Source organism: Nicotiana attenuata, unplaced genomic scaffold (genome assembly GCF_001879085.1).
Source record: "Nicotiana attenuata strain UT unplaced genomic scaffold, NIATTr2, whole genome shotgun sequence".
In the NCBI taxonomy this organism is placed as follows: Eukaryota; Viridiplantae; Streptophyta; class Magnoliopsida; order Solanales; family Solanaceae; genus Nicotiana; species Nicotiana attenuata.
This window is the reverse complement of record NW_017673552.1, coordinates 14,581-35,896: the sequence shown is the minus strand read 5'-3', so window position 1 is coordinate 35,896 and position 21,316 is coordinate 14,581. Positions and strand designations below refer to the sequence as shown.

At 35.2% G+C, this 21,316-nt stretch overlaps 2 protein-coding genes across 6 annotated transcripts; one reads left to right on the top strand and one right to left on the bottom strand.

Moving 5' to 3' along the window:
- Window positions 1-4,567: 4,567 nt before the first annotated feature.
- LOC109216703 (uncharacterized J domain-containing protein C4H3.01) lies at window positions 4,568-11,197 on the top strand. 4 transcript variants are annotated; one of them, XM_019380885.1, is made up of 6 exons: window positions 4,568-4,987; window positions 6,732-6,806; window positions 8,217-8,356; window positions 9,296-9,361; window positions 9,445-9,582; window positions 9,886-10,285. In XM_019380885.1, the coding sequence occupies exons 1-6, from the start codon at window positions 4,714-4,716 to the stop codon at window positions 10,138-10,140; spliced, it is 948 nt and encodes a 315-aa protein (XP_019236430.1). In that variant the 5' UTR covers window positions 4,568-4,713; the 3' UTR covers window positions 10,141-10,285. The 4 variants fall into 4 exon arrangements, with proteins under 4 accessions (XP_019236430.1, XP_019236433.1, XP_019236431.1 ...); XM_019380886.1 differs by lacking the exon at window positions 9,886-10,285 and adding an exon at window positions 10,607-11,197 and having other exon boundaries at window positions 4,576-4,987; XM_019380888.1 differs by lacking the exon at window positions 9,296-9,361 and having other exon boundaries at window positions 4,571-4,987.
- A 259-nt stretch (window positions 11,198-11,456) lies between these two features.
- Window positions 11,457-15,915, bottom strand: LOC109216702 (phosphopantothenate--cysteine ligase 2-like). 2 transcript variants are annotated; one of them, XM_019380884.1, is made up of 10 exons: window positions 15,815-15,915; window positions 14,747-14,919; window positions 14,506-14,629; window positions 14,374-14,418; window positions 14,171-14,256; window positions 13,739-13,791; window positions 13,599-13,658; window positions 13,385-13,486; window positions 13,070-13,189; window positions 11,457-12,038 (listed from the first exon to the last, which is right to left on the bottom strand). In XM_019380884.1, the coding sequence occupies exons 2-10, from the start codon at window positions 14,892-14,894 to the stop codon at window positions 11,799-11,801; spliced, it is 978 nt and encodes a 325-aa protein (XP_019236429.1). In that variant the 5' UTR covers window positions 14,895-14,919; window positions 15,815-15,915; the 3' UTR covers window positions 11,457-11,798. The 2 variants fall into 2 exon arrangements, with proteins under 2 accessions (XP_019236429.1, XP_019236428.1); XM_019380883.1 differs by having other exon boundaries at window positions 15,681-15,902.
- Between the last annotated feature and the right edge of the window lie 5,401 nt (window positions 15,916-21,316).

The following is a 21,316-nucleotide window of genomic DNA, read 5'->3' as shown; positions in this document are numbered from 1 at the left end:
GTAATACAACAATTGTCCGGAATACAAATTGGACAGAAAAGAAAATACAGTACAATACTCTAAAGCAGACTCTGCTGGCTGCGGGTCGTCTCGAGAGGTGCAGCCCACCTAAGTCTCCATATCAACCATGCCGTTGCGCCCAACTAGGCCACTAGACATACATGTGCCTATGCAACAAAAATGCACAGCAAGTGTAGTATGAGTACAAAAACAACGTGTACCCAGTAAGTATCCCGTCTAACCTCGAAGAAGTAGAGACGAGAGGTCGACTTCGACACTTACTAGTGGTCTAATAATAATATATTAATAATGCGAATAATCATGGATTTATTAAAAACGGTAGTAAACTCAAGTAAGTCAAGAAACAAGTAAACATTCCTTTTTATATTTAGAAGTCTCCAAATTCATAATCCATTATTTATCAATTTATCTCAGACCAGGGAGGCAATATCAATTTGTAAATCTCAAGCAAGCATGCGCAAATCATGTCGAGGTCGTACGGCCCGATCCAATAAATATTTAAACTGTACATTGCCGGAGGGTCGAATGGCGCAAACCATAGATGCATCTATTACCCCGCTCGCGAATCATACGTGCGACGCGGTCAAATATAAATAATAGAGTTACCCCGCTCGCGAATCATATGTGCGACGCAGGTACTGATAGATACACACATTCAAACAACCAATTAAGAATTCATCAAGAAACATTTATCCAAGGAAAAGTCAATTCTCTTTTAACGATTTAAGAAAATGAGGTTTAACCCTTTTTAGAAATTCTTTTACTAATTCGATATGATTTAGGCAATTTCAGTTGTCAATAAGATTACAAATATTTCAGGTATAGCATGCTTTTGGGTCCTAGACTACCCGGACTTAAACGTAATAGTAGCTACGCACGGACTCTCGTCACCTCGTGCGTACGTAGCCCCCATAAATAGGAGCACATAATCAATTATTTCACCTATGGGGATAATTCCCTCTTACAAGGTTAGAAAGGAGACTTACGTCGCTCCGAAGTTCCATAACCGGCTTCCAAGCCCTTTCGACGACTCAAATCGGTGCACAACGCTCCAAAACTAGCCAATAAATGAGAAAATCCATAAATATAGGCTCTAATACTCACAACAATTCAATTTAGATAAATTCCTAACTCCGCTCGAAAAGTTGACAAAATCTCCCTTGGGCCCACGTGCCCGGATTCTAAAAAACTCATAAAATCCGACAACGCATTCCGATACGAGTTCAACCATACCAATTTTATAAAATTCCGATAACAACTTGACCTCCAAATCTTGAATTTTCGTTCTTGAAAAGTTTTACAAAAATCTTGATTTCTTCCATTTAAATTTGAAATAAATGATGAATATAACCATAGAATCATGAAGTATAATTACTTTCGGATATAGAACACTTACCCCAATCCGTTTGGTGAAAATTGCCTCAAAAATCGCTTCAATCTGAGCTCCATAGCTCCAAATATGATAAAAATGGCCGAAACCTCGAAATATAGCTTCTGCCTAGGTATTTACTCTTCGCGATTGCGGAAAATGCTTTGCGATCGCGAAGAACAACATCTCTCAGCCCAAAATTTGCCCTTCGCGATCACGAAGAACAAATGCCCAGCTCTTCCAGACAGTCTCTAGTATAATGGCTATAACTTTTTGTACAAAACTCCAAATTACAAATGGTTTAACTTTATGAAAACTAGACTCCAATAACTATAATTTTCATGCTTTGCTCATCTCTGAGTTCCTTATAGATTATGTGATATAAGCTTCCAAAGTCAGCCCTGTGCAACACAAATTTCTTCTTCGCGATTTTCAAACTCTTCCCGGATAGGCTGTAGTGTACCACTCATAACTTTTTGTACACAACTCCAAATACCAAATGGTTTGATTTTCTGAGAGCTAGACACAAAGGGCTACAACTTTTATTTTTGGATCATCTCCAAATTTCTTATAGATTGCGAGATACAAGCTTCCAAAGTCGAGTCAGTGCAGCAAAAACTTTCCTCTATGCGATCGCGAAAGTCCTTCCGCGATCGCGAGTCACTGGCCATTTTCTCCCACTTTACTCATCGCAATTGCGACTGTTTCCCCGCGATCGCGTAGCATACTGCTGTAGCCAAAAACCAGCAGCTAAAAATAGCCTAGAAATGGTCCGAAACCACCCCGAAACTCACCCGAGCCTCTCGGGACCCCGTCCGAACATACCAACAAGTTTCAAAACACATTACGAACTTAGTCGAGCCATCGAATCACATCAAACAACGCTGAATTCATGGATTTCACCTCATTCCGAGCTTAATGAACTTTAGAATTTCTAACTTCCACATTCGATGCCAAAACCTATCAAATCTCGTCCGATTGACCTCAAATTTTGCACACAAGTCATATTTGACATTACGGACCTACTCCAACTTCCGGAATCGGATTCCGACCCCGATACCAAAAAGTCCACTTCCGCTCAAACTCCTCAAAGCCTTCAAATTTCTATCTTTAGCCAAATGACTCCAACATGACCCACGGGCCTCCGAATTCACTTCCGATCGCGCTCCCAACACTAGAATCACCATACGGAGCTATTCCCATACTCGGAATCCCAAACGGACATTGATAACACTAAAATGCACTTCAACCCAAACTTATGAAATTCTTTCAAAAGAATGCTAACTTCCACAATAGGTGCTGAAACGTTTCCAAGTCTTCCAAAACCCGATCCGGACATACACCCAAGTCCGAAATCATCATACGAACCTGTTGGAACCTTCAAATCCCGATTCCGAGGTCATTTGCTCAAAAATCCAATCTTAGTAAATTCTTTCAACTTAAAGCTTCCAAAATGAGAATTCTCTTTCCAAATCAACTCCGAACTTCCCGGAATTCAATTCCGACCATGCGTACAAGTCATAATACCTGAAGTGAAGCTGCTCATGGCCTCAAACTCCTGGACGACGCGCTAGAGCTCAAAACGACCGGTTCGGTCGTTACACAAATACACTTTGTAGATACTAGACAATTAAAGGTCTAATTTGGTGATTTTATTTTTTGCTCTATATTGGTTATAGGAATTGAAAAAGGAAATAAGCACAATAAATGTCCCGATAATAATGAAGAAATTGTCAAAAACAATATTGGAGCTGTGGAAGAAGAGAGAAAATAAAATTCAAAGGAATTTAAGTTATAAATGTTTAGATAATAAACTTTTAAAAATGGGTCAAATATGGAGAAGATCCATACTATCCACTTAAAAATGGATAGCCAATGGGTTTGACATTTACAATTGCAAAGACTCAACTTTGTGGTTCTTTATATTGTGTAAAATTTAGATTTTACAGGTGGACGTCTCTCGAGCAGACACGTTTGCAGTGGAGACATGATGGATATGAGTCAGTAGCTAGTCGGATACCGAATACAGATATGTGACTGATATTATGTGAATTCCGAGGATATAAAGATCAGAGAAGTAAGTTTGAAAGCAAGGCATCGGTTGAAAAAACTAACATTGAAGAGGCAACCGTTATAGGAAATCTCATCATTTATTTCCAACGTTATGCAACCATAAATAGGGGGTTCTATTCACTCTTTATGAGATCGATATTTGAGGATCTTGTCTCCTCAAATTTTACTATATATAACAACATTTGTACTCATTATCGGGATATGAAATACAAGGATTATAGAAGCGATCTCTCTTTCTCTTAGTACCATACATAGTTTCATAAAAAAGGCTTTGTTGAAGTTTTCTGGTTAGCTCGATTCCGGTGGCATTTAACTAAAATACATGCTTGTTCTTTCTTAGAGTATCTTTATCTTATTATCTTTGTTATTTATAATTTACTAATCAGATCATCTTTATTCAGGTGTCTATAAACAATGTATACAAATTTAATTATTGTACTTTTTTACGGGTAAATAAATTCCTCAAGTTTGAGAGACTAAGGCCCCGTTTGACCATAAGTTTTGCCAAAATAAATTTGGGATTTATTTTCAAAACTCATGTTTGGCCATAAATTTTGCCCATATTTTGGCCAAATCCCAAATCACAAAATCAGCTATTGAGCTGATTTTAGGCCAAAATCCCAAAACTTGGAAATTATATACACGTTTTTCCAAAATAAAGTTGGAAAATATGTTTTGAAAACGTATGTCCAAACACCTTTTCATCTTCAAATTAAACTTCACCCAAATCAGATTTTTCAAAATAAATTTGGGATCTATGGCCAAACGCTAGCTAAGAGTTCTCCCAAAAGTCATTTTCTTTAAAAGCCATATATAATATGGATATCCATTTTATCCGTCCGTTAACCTATTTTCTATCCGTATTAAATATAGACCGAGTTGGATATTTATCCATCTCTTGCGTTATCCGTTTTTACCCATCGATACCCGACCCACATGTATGCCAACCGTACTCATGAGTACAAAGAAATTAAACTCCAAACAAAAAATAAGAAAAAGGAAAACACAAGAATAAATGTAAAGCTGGAGGGTACAACAGTCATTACGTAATTTTCCCTCCAATGTAACGAAATAAACCGTCCACAAATCTGATGGCAAAAAACTGGAAGAAAAATAAATAAATAAATAAAATTAGATTCACAAAAGATTCATTTCTTTTTTGGTAAGTAGAGATTCTCTACTCCACTGAAGGAATAAATTTCAAAAGAACTCTTGAAGACAAACGGATTTTAGCTGAAAAATCCAAAGTTATGAGCAATTTGAGATCAATATGTAGACCACAAGCTGTGTATTTTTCAATAACCTGTTGTTGCAGAGACTTATTGGGTAAATCAGCGGTTAGGGTTTCAATCCGAAGCCCTAATTCAGCCCCTCAATGGATGAAACCTTCGGTGCTGCAATCATCATTGTACAGTACTTCGAGAAGAATTGAAACATGGGATTATCGATTGAATCAGCAGAGGAAAACTGTGACTACCTCTGCTTACAATTGGAACGACTCCAAGTCTCCCTATGAAACTCTTGGTATATAAATTTTTGTTTCCGTTTTCTGTTTCCAGGATTTTTGTTCAAATTTTATTATTTGGATTTAAAGGTGTGAGGTATTTTTACAGCATTGGTGTGTTTAATCCCTATACTTACCATACTTTCTAGGTTAATGACCGCTAACTTATTATAGACAGTTACATGTAGTTACCTGTGTATTTTCTAGGTTACTGATATAACACTTACTATAGACAATTACTTGTACTTGCTTGTACTTTAGGTTACTGATCTAGCGCTTACTATCAGTGGCGGAGCAACACACGAAAAAGCCAAGGAGATTCAACATTTACTATATATGCATAAAAATAATTTTAACCTTGTATAAGCAGTGTAATTTTCTAGCGAAGGGTTGAATCCCCTTCCACCTCCCTAGCTCCGCCCATGCTTATTATAGACAAACCTGTAGTTGGCTTTTAAATGACCTAGTAGGTGTAAAGCATTTTTACGTTAGTTGTGTATAAAACTTATACTCTTAGTTTGCTTGGATTTAACTTATATACAAGTGATAGTGTTAAAAAAAAATTGCATAGTAAGTGTAGGTTAATTGGTTATAGAAAGCCTTTTACCATATATTCTAGGTTACCAATCCATGTTTAGAATAGATGCTTACTTGTAATTAGTTTCCAAGTAAGCTGCTTATGTAATATTATTCAGATTGTCCATTTCAAAAAAATCCAGTTCAAAAATATTATTCAGATTGTCAATCTATAAAAGTTGAGCTCGATTTGATGGCGACTACGATGAGAAAATATCTTATAGAAAAAGCAGAGAAAGAATTAAAGCGCTATAAGGATATGTTGGATTATGAAATACTCCCTCCGTCACTTTTATTTGGCACGTTTTGACTTTTCACGCCCCTTAAGGAATAATAAAATGAAGTGCATAATTTACCATGATACTCATATTAATTGATGCATATTTTATTGGATTTGAGAAAATGATTTGAAATGAGTAATAAATACTGTGGGTATAACAGGAAATTTTGTTTGTCTTCTCTTGATATGCGTAAAGTGTCAAGTAAATGAAAATTTATTTTTAGTATACATGCCAAGTAAAAGTGAACGGAGGGAGTAGAAGGTAGAAGGTATTAATGCTTTCTGATGAAATATGTATTTGAATTGGACTTGGTTAGAAACATTTATGTTGTGTTAAATACCTGAACTTTAGTGAAGTATAGAGAACTAGGAGTTGCAAATCTGCGTTAAAAATAAATTGTTACCTCTGCTAGCTCAAGTGAACATAATAGAATAACCCAGAAGCTGGAAAAGCGAATTGCAGAGTATACATCTTTGTAAGAAACTGTCAATTTCTGTAGAAAATGGTTCTTAACTAACACAGTGCATTTTCATAGTTTCATGTGTTCTACGCGTATGAGTGTTCAACTTTTATTTTTTCGTTCCATGCCTTTCCTATATCTTTTTCCTGCTTTTGGTGTTTATCCAATCTGGCTTCATAAAGCACATCTTCATCTTGAGATATATGTGTAAAAGGTGTGATATGCCTATACGAACAGCCTAGTTCCTGCTTATCAAGTTTCTATGAAGTGTCTACACTACCGACATGCTATACTGGTTTTAGTAATAAGACAAACTCTGAAGCTACCTTTAAAGCCCCTTCCTTTTAGCAGACTATAAGCCGCAGTGCAGTCCCTTTCCATCTCACTTTGTGCATTTCGATGCTTTTTCCTTATTTGCAAACATTGATGCAATGTTTCTGTTTACAGAACTCGAAAGGGATGCAGATGAAGAACAAATAAAGGTGGCATATAGACGTTTGGCGAAGTTTTACCATCCAGATGGTTTGTGTTTAATCTTATAGTTATCATTTTAGTGCAGTCCTCATACATACGTTTTTCCTTTCTTTACTTTTTTCTGGTATAAGCATCAGTATATTGCACACTTGTATTTGACCTGATGCTACTTTAGACTTTAGCTATGCTCACTTGTATTTGACCTGATGCTAGTTTAGACTGTAGCTATACTCATGTTCATGTATATAAAAGAATTTGTTTGGTATACTACTCTTTGATATCCAATTCATGCCATTGAGTAGAAAGGAAGAACACACTCTTAGTATTCACGAGCTTGTATAGGAAGAAAAAGACTCTTTAAATACATATGCTTGTATATGTGTGTGTAAGTGTGTGAAGTTGGTTCTACATCTAGATATTGGACACTTTATCTAGCATGCTTTTTTATAACATTATATTTAAGTTGTATGCTCATCTTCAATTAGTAGAGCTTGGATGTAATACGACACTTCCACTCTTCCTCCCAACTCCCACTCCACACACCCCTCCCCTCCAAAAAAAGAAAAAGAAAAGGGAACTGTGTCCCACACCCACCAAAAGAAATCCCCTCTCCAGCTTTTGTTATGATTTGAGTTGTCTTCACTGGTAAGATGCCTTTCCACTTACTGTTTTTCTGTATTACGCCTTAGATAGAATCTCTATTTAGCTTTGGAACTGATTTATATGATGTGTTTTTGTACAGTTGATGACCTATTCCTGTAGCATAAAAGCCGTATTTGAGCAGGCCTGTCAGCGAAGCTAATTCATGAATTAATGTTAGGAAATACTTTTTCTGCATACCACGAGATTGTTTCCATCAATAGTTGATTTATTGAGGTGTTCCATTGCAGCTTCTCACTAGTGGAAAATGGACATATCGTAGATAAGATTTTAGTAGGCATAGAACTAATGGCAGTTTCTCATAGGAAACATTTAATAATCATACAAATTCCTATTCCTAGCTCAACTAGTTTGGTCAGAATGCTCCAGTTGTGTGAACGTCCATTATCTCAATCACGAAATCTGAAATGAACAAAACTTCAGTAAGCTGAGTCCTCTTGCCCCGTTAGGCTGTTGAAATTCAAAACTTAAGAAAAACAATAATCTAGTAAATGTTGGATGTTATAGCCTATAGGACCACAAACTTCAAGTGGTTGGCAGTTTGGGAATTTAACTCTTAAGCCTTAATGGAGGGATAAATTATGATGGTTATATATTTTACTTTCCTTCTGAATTGAGATTGTGTGTAGTGATCTCCTTGTTCTGTGTAAAAAAAAATACACAAAAAGAAAACAATGGTTGTCGTCTCTTGAGGGTCAATCTTGGTAATTTCTTGTTGCTTCGGAGTATTGATTTCCTAGAGCTCTTCTACAGGCTGTTCTCTTCTATATGAAACTAACTTCTGTTTCTCCTCTTAAGTTTATAATGGCAGAGGGACTCTTGAGAAAGGAGAAACTGCTGAAGCTCGATTCATTAAGATTCAAGCTGCTTATGAGCTGCTTATAGATGAAGATGAACGGAGAAAATATGATATTGACAATCGAGTGAACCCCATGAAGGTGAAAATTTATAATAATATTGATTGTTGTTAATTTATTATCTTTTCATCAATAAACAAAGAGAAGATTGGTTATTACCCAGATAGTGTCAGTTATCAATCTGAAATGGGCTAGGATTTAATGACTCTGTTCTGTTAGACATATAGCCTCTTGTTGACGCGTGAAAGAAATTTTGCTAGCCTGAAAGAACATAATTATAGTATACTCCTTTTAATATATTCCATCTTGCTTCCTTCTTGAAACATCTGAGTGATTGTTTTTAAGGTGCAAACTACCAAATTTGAACACGGAAGGGGAAATGTATATAAAAATGAGAAATTAAGAACTTCTTAAACACATATTCCTTTCGCTTATTATGGATGTTTTCTGATCTTGGACTGAATTAAGACCTTTTATTATTGACCCCTGTCAGTGGATTGTTGCCTAATTTTTCAAATCCAGCTCCTTTAGAATAGATTTTTTCAGTCATGAAATATATGGCATCTACATTCGTATAGACAGACAGATACCCCTGCCGTTCACTCGTTGTGAGAGTTGGGATGTCTGGAGTGCAACATTAACTATTATAAATGAATTCAAGTAAATGCAAATGAAACCACATACTTCGTTGGGTAGGGATACGACTGGACAAGTAAAATGCGCTGTAGAAGTGGAATTCATTAGGATAGGCCAAAATTGGACTAGATTATCAGAGGGAGAAGCATCGTGCTTTTTGTTCTTTTGGGTGTTTCTGTAGAGCACATAGACTTTGGATTATAACATGTGTATAGTGATCTTCTGTATATTGTTTGTGTTCTGGGGTTACCCTTGCGTTAATAAAATCTTTGTTTTTGCAAAAGCAAATGCAAAAAAAGAAAGGTGTTATGTTCTTGTAATATTGGCTTCTTTTTTTTTGGGGACTGTAATTGAACTATTTATGATTCAATCCGTCTCCTTCAGGGTAATTGGAATCAGATGGTGCTGGATTTGTTTATATTTTTTGCTGCCAATGGAAGTTTCCAGAATGTGGTTCTATTTGTCTCTAGCTTCTGGGCCTGCAGTATCTTCATTGTCTCAAACTGACATGATGCACTTCCATTATTTATCAGGCATCTGAAGCATGGGTGGAGTGGCTTATGAAAAAGCGAAAAGCATTTGACCAGCGGGGTGATATGGCCATTGCTGCATGGGCTGAACAACAGCAGTTAGAATTAAATCTGAAGGTCCGCCGTCTCGCTCGTTCAAAGGTATCGAGCTGCTATTAGTACATTCTTTGCATTTCTGAGCGCTCTTAGAGTCGTCTATAAGTGCCTTTGCCTGTGTTACCCTTGTTAACTTATGCATTTTTATGTTGGTAATGCACTGATTATGTCACTTCAACATATGCACATACTAAGATGTGCTTTAGCCTTTAAATACTTTTAACCTCTCGGTAGAACATAATGTGGTTCTGAAAATCCCACGTGGAAATATACTACTAACATATTTTTTGATAGTCTGAAGAGATTGAAATAGCATTATCTTCATTAAACACGACTTTTGGCATGCAGAGGAAGCATGTTATTTTATTGGATGGAAGTTTAGCTGGTTTGGTGATCCACTTTCTTGCTGTGAACTACTATCTGCATTTAATGTATGCTTTAACTGCCCTGGAACATTTGCATCAAATTTTTCCACATGGACTCGGCCGATTGATTTTTCCACAGCTCAGTGTCTTTCTATCGTTACCACAGAGTTGGATTATAGCTAAGAGGGGGAACTATCAGCTAGCATACTCAACTAACCCACTTGCCTTGCACTATTAGGGGGCGGATGTACGCTATAAGTTATTGTTTCAGCTGAACCCAGTAGCTTTGGCTCAAACCCTATATGTGTTAAGAAATCTACTAAATATGTATTAATATTAATATTTGAATGCAGTAACTCAAATGGTCACTGGGTTCAGTGGCATACCAAACCCATAAAGTTCAAATCCACATTAAAAGGCAAAATTAATGCATGGTATGCTTGATCACTTCATCAATATTTGCTTTCTTTCCTCTCAGCTCCTCTCTTCTCACTGTAGTAATGGATATTCGTCATTTGGTGAACGCAATACACGAGCAGGTCACTTAAATCTGCATTATACCATACATATGATCAAGCAGTGGTTGATTAGCTTGCTGTTACTCAAATCTTACGTCCTTTTCTCCATTCCACTCTTGGGACTATAGATATGGTCCAGATCCCTTTCCGATTGTCATCTTAAATTTTATTTAAATGGACTTTCAGATGGATCCTGACGAAGAAAGGAGAATTATCGCTAAAGAGAAAAAGGCATCCTTGGAGAACTTTAATAATACTTTGAAGCGGCATACACTTGTCTTACGGAAAAGAGATATAATGCGGAGAAAAGCAGAGGAAGAAAAGAAAAAGATCTTTAGCAGGCTTCTTGCTGCTGAAGGTCTGGAGCTCGAAGAGGATGATGGTGAAAAATTATAGAAAATTCAATGTGTGTGGGTTCTCCTCCATGCACCTGATGAAGAATGCAGTATTTTGGGAAGTTGCTTGAGGCTGATCCGAACAATGTATTGTACAATAGAGGAGGAAGAAAACACTGTATATATGATATCTCCCGTCTGTCGCTGTAGAAACGAACAAATAGCATCTTCGTAAGTTATTTAGATAAGCACCAATCATAGTTGTACTATACTTGGCAAGGTTGCAGGATTTAGTTTGCCGGCACCAATCATAGTTGTACTATACTTGGCAAGGTTGCAGGATTTAGTTTGCCGTATGCCATGTTTATGCTTCCATAGATGCTATCTCTCTTTCTATAAATACTGCTGCTCTTTAGAAGTCAACAACAATCCAGACGGTTCACCCAGTGTTTTTTGTACTAAGATGCAAAGCATGTGTATTTCACACACACACACCAATTAAGTAGTATTTTTTCCAAATATTGTATAATATTCATTTGAGTACTTTAACTACGGGACTCTCGTGCTAAACTTTCGAAGTTAAGGTAACTTAATGCTGGTTCCCAGATTACCAGATCAGCTGTATGATTTAGAAGCTACCAAGACACTAAAAAACAGCTATCATCTAGAAAAACATCATGCCCAGAGAAAAGGGAGTAATATGGTGCTGCTAACTTCTAAATGGGAACTGTAAGAATTATAGCCAGCGCTGAAAGTACATATTCTTCTATAATAAATTAAGGGGTACAGCTACTTTTTCTTTCATGAAACATATTCTTTAACAAGAAAAAAAGACTCCGCAGTTGGAACAACTAAAAGTTACCCTCTTTCTTTTTCCTCTTTCAAGAGAGCCTGTGGCCTGTGGTGGTTGGTCGAGTAGGGTGGAAAGATATCTCTCTTTTTAACAGTTGATTACATAATTGTTGCAAAGGTGTAGTGCATTCTTCTTGAAAAGAAATCAGATTCCACTGATCCAACAAATATCACCAGTCAGTCCTTAGAGATCATGCATCAGAATGCTTAATGTATGCTGAATGCCTATCCACAACAAGTGTAGTCAATGGATCCTCAACATCAGCACCGGCCTGTGTTTTGTCCCGACAAACTGTGATTTGTTCCTGCTCTGTCACAACTATAACTTCCTCTTTGCGGGTTGAAAGTTCATTAGCAACCACCATATGCATTTTGTACTTTTTGAGTGCCATATCAGCCTTTCCTAAAAGGATATCTGTATCTGTCTCCAACTGTCAAGAAGTAGATGTTGAAATCAGTATTCAAACTATGTGATAACTAGAGGTATATAGATATATAGGTCAAATACATATATATACATATAGCTGTGGGGAAGAAAATCAGTGCTTTGATCTAGTAAAGGTCAAGGATATACTTGACTACTCAGTAAATTCCTATAAAACAATGATTTGACATCTAACTGCTGGATTTGATTATAAAACTTGTCCAGACTAATTGGTGAAAGAGGCATATCTCATCCAATTAACAACAGTCATACAAGGTGACTCATTGACAAGTACCATGTTATGGAACCAGTCGACAAACTACTGACAATCATGTATCTTGATTAACCTGAGACTTAATCAAATGGTTAAAAGTTCTAATTTGCAACTCAAAGGTATATGCTTCATTCTAAACATAAAAAAAGTTGCTAAGCAAGATTAGAGTACTAATTTCACATCCATCAAATACATGCAAGTATATCACATCCCCTCCCTAACCACCACCACCAAGGCACCAACACCAAAAAAGACCGCATATTTCAACTCTAAGACCTGATGCGGAGGTTGGAATGGAAGAATCTATGCACTCCCTTTGTTCAGTAGTTTATGTGAACTTTCTGACTATGCATGCGGGTTGAGTTAGTTCGACTTTATACGTTCTTTTATTGTTTAGCAAAAAGGTATACTTGTTAAGACTCCATATGTAAACTTGATAGGAAAAAGAACACATTATAGTCAAAATTTGAACTGCTTAGTGAGTGTTGAACTCTTGAAACTTGTAAAAGACACAGAATATTTGTCAATGTATTTCAAATGAAAAATTGGAACACCTGAAAATGTATAATGGAGCTGCATGAATAAGATGAAGGGAATATGAATACGATTTTGATCTTATTTAGTCCTGGGCAGCAGTGGCATATCATATGCAGAATTATTCTCAAGATACATTTGACACGGTTATTTGTACAGTCAGCATATTTTTACAGGTAAAGCAGACTTCAAGATTATGGTCAAGGAAACTCAAGAGATGATCAGCTAACCTTGAAAGATATACAGAAGGCCACAGGTGCCCACTCATTTCTGAGCACATAAAGCATCTTCGGTACTTGAGCAAGGCGCATGTCCAAAGGACCAGATCCTGACTGGATTTTATGCACCGTCTGTAAAGCAAATACCAGAAGATGTGAGAAGAACTGAAATCAGATGACATGTTATATAACTACCATTTCTGGTATTGAAACAAAAGAGGGAGGAGACAAGAAAGAAATACAGAAATTCACAAAGATTGAACTGCATCCGACCATTTCAGACAGCAAATTCAACCAAAACAATGCAAGAAGAAAAGAAATAATTACCATGCTCTCCCATGGTACATAGAAGTCAGAAACTGCAGCTGCAAGATAGAACATAGCACTAGGCCCAAGGCTCCTTAAAGACACAGCTATCAGCCGAAGAATCTGCTTAATACAAATACATTTAATATTCTTTTACAGGCACTCATATATCAAATAGATGCATCAATCTACTAACAATGCCTACTTGTCAAAAGAAAACTCTATTGAACATTACCTGCAAATACTCAAAAATTGTTGTAAACGGTAATTTCAACAGGAAGCCCCCGTTAACTGCCTGCAATTAAATATTCTTAAGGTTCATTGTTACCATTGGTATGTGAAATAGTGAAATGAATAATCAACAAAAATCCTTACAGAACGATTTTCAGAAATGGCTCTCTTCACCACTTCAGCATGCGATGGGTCCACTGAGATAGCACCATTAAGAAAATGTATGTGAGACTTGAAAGTATGAGATGGTCAGTAACAACAGACAAGTTCAAAATATTCCAAGAAATGCAATAAATATTCTCCCAGTAACCCTAACCAGCCAGGAAAACTACATCACATCAAGAATTACATTTTCTCCTTATGATTCTCTCCATCTATTTTATTAGGATCTGCTGCACCTCTATAACATAAAGTACGAAAAGGTATTGAGAAATTAGATATTATTAAAATGACCCTATATAATTAATATAGAATATTTTATTAAATTCACCATGCAGTTCTATGCTGCTAGGAATCTAGAAAGTAATGGACAAATGGTGTCCGTCAGTATTAGGCATAAATGAAAAACTAACAGACCTTGAATACTTGAATGATCAGTTGAAGTAAAACACTCGAGCAATGGATCATCAGGCAGTGATCTGCAAAATGGCTGGCAAGTTCCCCTGCATATGCAGAGTTTCATGGCTTTAAGAATCCAGTCAGGAGCATATACTATTTTTCAAAGGGAAGAATCTTGATTGAGATAATGGTAATATATAGCAATGCACTTGAATACAAACCTACGGTAAAGAAAGATGACAGAATAACCAGCCTTCAAAAAGTACCTGCAATTCCAGTTTAACTTGAATGTAAAACATGTATGTGAACCAAATGTGTAATAAAAGGCGTAAGTATGGTGTTTCATGATATACTCTGTGGAAGCAGCTCCTCTATGACCAGAGCTAAAGTTGTCAATATAACGAACACATCGCTTCTCCAAAGGAACAGTTGTACCACCGGAAGTCACACACACCACCCTGTTTATTTTTCCATTCTCTGAAGATGACAACAAAAGCAAAGTCAAAAGTAAAGTCAGGCGTTGCGATTTTCCAGATTGTGGAAAAGGAAGTTGAAACAATACAAGATATGAGAGCTGAATGGAAGCAAATTTGCCTGATGATGAAGAATTTCGGTCGACAAATTCCTTCAATTTTGTCTCTATTTCAGCAGCATCTTTTAGTGGTGGAGCTGACTCAAAGAAGGCCTTGATTTTAAGAGTCGCCGTTTCTGGTACATTATCGGTGCCATTCATCGAGTCCATGGCAATCCTTGCAGAGATTGTTTATCTACAATTTAACAACCCGCCAAGATTACAACTTCAGAACAACCCATTCATCAATGAAAAGAAGATCAGTAGCAGAAAATTTCCAAGATAAGTATAAGCTAGAGATCCCCATCAACACTCTACAACAATTCAAATGGGAAAATGAAGGGATGATAAAAGGCTCTTGTGATAAATTTCAGCTCCTCGATTAGCTAATACTTAAAAACTAACAAGTGATGGTAGAAATAATGTGCAGATTCAGTAAAGGCTTAGACTAAAGATTTGAGCTTTACAAAAATGCACCCTTTCAAATCTCCTTATTTTAAAATCACCCACTAGAAGCTGAATATAAATGAATTACACATTAGAGCCCAGAGTATGAAAAGATTCAACAGAGGAAAGAATACACCAACGCAATTCAAAATTATCAAGAAATAAGAATGAAGTATGCAATTCAAAATGATCAAGACATGAACTTCAAATGTTGAATTGGTAGGAATAATAGTAAACAGCCAGATATAAATCAACCAGAAGTAAGACATTATAAAGTTTTCACTTTGTGCAGAAAGATAACAACATTCAAATTTGATACATCAAATAATTCAAAATTATTAAGAAATGAGAATCAAGTTCATATACTCTTCAATTGATCAAAGACATGAACTTCAAATTCTTAATTGCTCGAAAAACAAAAACTACAAACACCAACATAAAAATCAGCTACAACTAAGATTTGACCAAAGATTCACATTTCTTTCAAAATATACTTATTAAAGTTTTCACCTGATGCAATGGAGAAGAAAGAAGACAGATAAAAACCCCCGAATTTGGATAGACCCAGATAGTAAAGGAATCAAAACTAAAGATTCTTAGTATAAATATACAAATTTGAGTGAAATTAGGCAATTGGGTTTTACCCTTTCGGTGTTAGTTGAGAAGAAATTCAGAAATGGGAAGTTGGATACTTCGATGGCGAAATGAAATATACTTATATAAGAAGAAAGAAATATATAGGTTAGCAAAAAGTGCAAATTAAAGAGGTTTGGCTAAGCTTATAAGCTGTACAAATTAGCCTATAAGTTCTTTTTGGCTTATCTACGCGTTTGGTAAAATTAAAATTGCTTGATTATAAGCTAAAAATAAGTCAAAAGGCATAAGTTGGCCCCCCAACTTATCAAATTTCAGCTTATAAGCACTTTAAGTTTGATCAAAATATTTACTATTCTATCCCTAAAATACTTCTTTTTAAAACAAACTCTTCGTATACCTAGTTCTTTAGCTGCATAGTATTAATTTCAGCACTTTTATCCAAACACGTAACTGTTTATTTTTTAAATCAGCTTCAATACTTAAAATTGTTCTTCAACACCTAATGTTTATCAGCTACTCTAAATCAGCTAAGCCAAAGGGGCTCAAAAATATGGCAGATAATAATTGTTATAATTAGTAGCCGCCAGTTCCCGCCAACCGCTTGGTCAGATTTTGAGGGCTATCTACATTTTGTTGTTCTCAATTTTGTATTGATGTTATATTTTGATATATTTTTTAAAAAAGTACGGTGTAATAAATAAATAAATATTGAACAAATATATGCCTTATGAAAACCTTATTAAACCTCTAATTTCAAGAAAACATCATAGGAAAATAAATATTTTTTTGTGAAATTAAATTTTAAATTAAATATAAATAATTTAGTGATTTTATTGGATTTCTCAAAAAATGGAAACTAGTATTTCAGTTACTTTTCTTTCTTGTTTATTTCTAGCTTTTGTAAATGGAAAAATCCTTTTGGCCACACCATTTTTTGCCACATTGACCCAAATAGGATCATTAAGGTAAATTTACGCTAAAATTAGGGTTCAGGTGAATCTTTATACCGATAATGCCCTTTTAGTTAGGTTTGAATATTTCTAACCCATTTAATAGTTGTCTTTCTAATACATGGAAGATCTCAAAGATTGCAAACCCTATTTCCCATAAACCTTTTTTTTTATTATTTTTTTTATATATTTTCATCCTTTTTTTGTGGTATACAAGGGCGGCCCTTGCCTAAAGCAGGTAAAGCAACTGCTTTAGCCCCCATATTTTTTAGGGCCCTATTTTTTTTTACACCTAATAGACTATATATAAACAAAAAAAGAGTTATGTGAAGTGAAATTTTTTGATTTCTCTCTTAACAAATATAGAGAAGAAGGATTTGCAACTGTTGTGATTTTTGCCAAGGAAATTGCATTTGAAATAAATATCGAATCCGGATTTCATAAGAAACGTGTGATATATAGGAAGAAACAATTTGATGAGAATGTTGAAAATCTCTCGAAGAGTCCTTCAGAGTTGATTACTTTTTATACATAGTGGACAAGGCTATTTTTCACTTCAAATAGATTTGAACAATTCAAAGCATATGAAAATATTGATTTTCTACTTAGCGCTAAAAAACTGAGACTAGATGATGGAAATTAGAAAAATATTGCCTTAATCTTGAATGTTCCTTAAAGTATAATCATCAATCTTATATTGGCGGTTTAGATTTATTTTCTAAATTAAAAGTATTAAGAAAAATAGTACAATTAGAAAATAACAGTTTTATTGATATACTCAATCAAATAAAAAGATTTGATTCTTTTCCAAATGCATATATTGCACATAGAATAATGTTAATACTCAAGTTACCATTACTTCAGTAGAAAGAAGTTTTTCAAAATTAAAATTGATAAAATCTTAACTAAGATCAACGATGTATCAAGAGAGGTTAAATGGATTAGCTATATTGTCAATTGAAAGACTTATTGGATGAAATTGATTTTAATTTTTTTTAATAACTTTGCATCTAAAATAAACTTCAAATAAAAATAATAACATTTTTTTGAAAAAAGTTAAGGCCCCTCATAAAATTTGGCTTTAGGCCACAAAATTCGTTGGGCCTCCCTTGATAGTATACACGTATATATTTCGAAATTATTCATCTATATACATGTATTTGATTGTGTATTTCGTATATTTTTAGTATAATAAGGTCTTTAAAACCCTACTATTTAAATAAAACTAGATGGCCGAAAACATACTTAAACTAACTTTCATTTAAACTCATATGTTCTTCTAAGTGTGAGTTAATAGTTTAAGGAATCAATAATGGTGCATTCGAAGAAGAATAGTGCTTCAAAAGTATATGTTGTATTTTCTAGTAAAAGGCCAGGAATATACTACTCATGGAGTGAACGTTCTCCAATGGTTATCGGGGTTAGTAACATCTTCCAGTCTTTCAAGTCTCACGATGCGGCCATATCGGCATTCAATGAATTTGAAAAATGAATTGAAGGTGCAAAAAATCTCAAATCTATGGTTTTTGTTGTATTTTATGGTAAGAAACCGGAAATATACAAATGTTGGTCCGAATGTGCTAATATGCTTGTTGGAGTCGAGGTAGCTACTTTCAAGCTTTCCAATGTTATGATGAAGCCTTAGAAGCCTTCAACAAATTTCAAAAAACAAGTTGTTCACAGGAAGAGTCTCGGTCGTTGAAGAAAGTGAAGAAGTGGTAACAAATGAAAATGCAGCTAGTGCTCTCTCATCTGCTATGTTAGCGGGCCTATTTATTGGGTTGAAGCTATCAGAAAATGTTGCAAAATAGTCAATTTTATTTCTTATTCTATCCTATATTAAAAAAGTGTTTTCTATTTTTCTTTGATGTGCAAGAAATGAAGACTTTGTTTTGCATTTTGAATATCGAGTACTGTATGAAGTTAGGCATGATTATTTATGAAGTTCGAATTTTATGACTTCTTTAGCATTTCGATCTTGTTTCATGCAAATTATTCCAAGGAAATAATCTACATTTTGTATTTCCTAAATTATTATGTTGTTGTTTTCTCACTTGAATTCTGGAGCCAAATCTTGTACCCACTGATTTTGCATCTCGGATCAAAGGATTTCATTTTAACAGGGTTATTGTCTATCCTCGTCTTAATTAAAAAGATTATGAGTCAATCATTAGAATAGCCATAAAAATACAAGTTAAATCAATAGTTACTCCTGAATTTTTGTTTAACTTCTTGATGATTTAGTTCATTTTGTGTTGGTTGCTTTTGAGTTTCATCTCTAGCAAACTTATGTTCAAGTAAGCTTAGGATGTTTGTATCTTTGTGTTTGTGGTGAATCTGCATTTGAATGTTAAATAAATAAATATTAGTATTCGCTTTTATTTTCTCATTTTAAATAATGAATAAGTGTGAGAAGGATTCATTTCTCTGTTGGTATTGCTAAAACGGACAAAAAATGCATCCAAGGATCTACATGTCACTATTCGAGTTCATGATTTGAGTAATTTCTTTGAAGCATGTTTCGTTTTTTTTTTCTAGCTATTCTTCCTTAATTTATTCTTTTAATATTAGAGTGATAATTTTTATATTGTTTTCTTCATAATAGATAGGCAAAGTGACCATATTTATACATCAAAAAAGGGTATTTCTTTTGGCTCGATAATATTCGGAACCAGGGAATAAAGGAAGCAAAAATATTTTAAAACATGTAGCAAAAAATAAGAATCAAAAGTAAAGGAAGCAGAAGAAATACTAAATAAGCATTTTCATTGATTAATTAAAACTTTTTAACATATTCCAAATAATATTTGGAGATAATTTTAGCATGCCATGCTAACAACATGGCATGCATAACAAAACAACTTAAAACCCCAATCTTTTACTCTACTCAGTCTTTTGATTAACAGATTTTGATGCCTTAGAGGCGGCTTCGGTGTCACTGCTTAACGATAACAGGAGTATCAGGTTCTTCATCCCGCTCAGCGAGCAGTTCCTCAAGCATATCATAACAGCAAGTGAGAGGGTATGAATCAAGAAGAAGTCTTTTCACATGTTTGTCTCAGTCTTCAAATTTTTCAACTTGTTTCTTACATGGTAGAGGATATTGTGGTTAATGGGTGAACCATGAAGAGGTTCATCGATAATTTTCTTTGCTGGGGTTCTTTCCACTGTTATTTTCACAGAATTTTGAATTAGATTAGATAATTTGGATGATGAGATTAATAATGTAGTTGTATTTATAGTATGGTTTGAATATCTCTAGGGTTAGGGTTATTAATTGTGTTCCCATTTCCTTCTCTCTTATTTTAATTTGAATCACAATCTTCAATGGACCCTTTACACTCCTCAAAGAAGACTTTACATTCTTCAATGCATCCATTTTGTTTACCCAAAATACTGTTCATTCCTACAAACCACTCTTTGCCACCATATTGAAGAACCACAATGGTATGTGCTTCTGGAATGTGCTCATAGAGTCGTTTTGGAATATGCTACAAACAGAAGAAAAAATCATTAGTTTGAAACTTAGTTTTTTCAAAACCAAATCTAAACACATATATATTTCGTCTTTCTTAAAAAAGGTTCTCAATCTGTTTGTTTGAAACTTAGTTTTTCCAAAACCAAATCGAAACACATATATATTTCTTTTTGTCACGACCCAGATTTTCCACCCTCGGGAGTCGTGATAGCGCCTACTATTAGGAGCTAGGCAAGCCAATTATCTATTACCTCTTTTAGCAAACCTCGACATTATTAAAAACAACGAAACATTTAATAGAAAAGCGGAAGTCTTAAATATAAATAAACTGAAAGCAATGCGGAAGTTCAATACAACTCTACCCAAGAACTGGAGTCACAAATTCACGAACGTCTAGAGAATGCTAAATACAATGTCTGAATAAAAACATAGTTTGTTTGTTCCGATTAAAGGATAACAAACTAAAGTAAAGATAGAAGAAACTCCGGGCTTGCGGACATCAGCAAGGCTACCTCGCTGTCTCTGGACTGAAGTCAGCTCCCAAATCTACTATTGTTGTCCAAAAGCTGCTCTGGCACCGTGATCTGTGCAAAAAGATGCACAGAGTATAGCATCAGCACAACAGACCCCATGTGCTGGTAAGTGCCTGGCCTAACCCTGGTGAAGTAGTGACGAGACTAGACCAGACTACCAAACAAACCTGTGCAGTTCAATATATATGTATGCAATATAAAGGTATACAGAAAAACCAGTCAAGGGGGGGGGGGAGTATGCTGTAGGGGCTGTAACAGTTCAGGTATAAAATATATAATTAAGGAATGAAACAGTACAACTACAATAGCAACGAGAGTAGGAAATCAACAGTTGCACGGCACCACCCTTCGTGCTTTTACTCTCGTTCTCACCAAAACAATCATATAGAGTGCACGGCATCACCCTTCGTGCTTTACCTCACAAAATGATGGCACGGAATGATCCTTCGTGCATAAACACTCATATCATGGCACGGAATGTTACTTCGTGCATTAATAATCATATCATGGCACGAAATGTTCCTTCGTGCATTAGTAATCATATCATGGCACGGAATGTTCCTTCGTGCATTAGTATTCATATCACAA

Bases quoted from the DNA above. Each gene is read 5' to 3' on its own strand.
- LOC109216703 (XM_019380885.1), top strand. From the start codon at position 4,714: ATGAGCAATTTGAGATCAATATGTAGACCACAAGCTGTGTATTTTTCA. The intron at 4,988-6,731 runs GTATATAAATTT...TTCTGTTTACAG, and splicing joins GTCTCCCTATGAAACTCTTG to AACTCGAAAGGGATGCAGAT. The intron at 9,362-9,444 runs GTGGTTCTATTT...ATTATTTATCAG, and splicing joins CCAATGGAAGTTTCCAGAAT to GCATCTGAAGCATGGGTGGA.
- LOC109216702 (XM_019380884.1), bottom strand. From the start codon at position 14,894: ATGGACTCGATGAATGGCACCGATAATGTACCAGAAACGGCGACTCTT. The intron at 14,257-14,373 runs GTTTGTATTCAA...CTGCATATGCAG, and splicing joins GTCATCTTTCTTTACCGTAG to GGGAACTTGCCAGCCATTTT. The intron at 13,659-13,738 runs GTAAGGATTTTT...ATTTAATTGCAG, and splicing joins CCATTTCTGAAAATCGTTCT to GCAGTTAACGGGGGCTTCCT.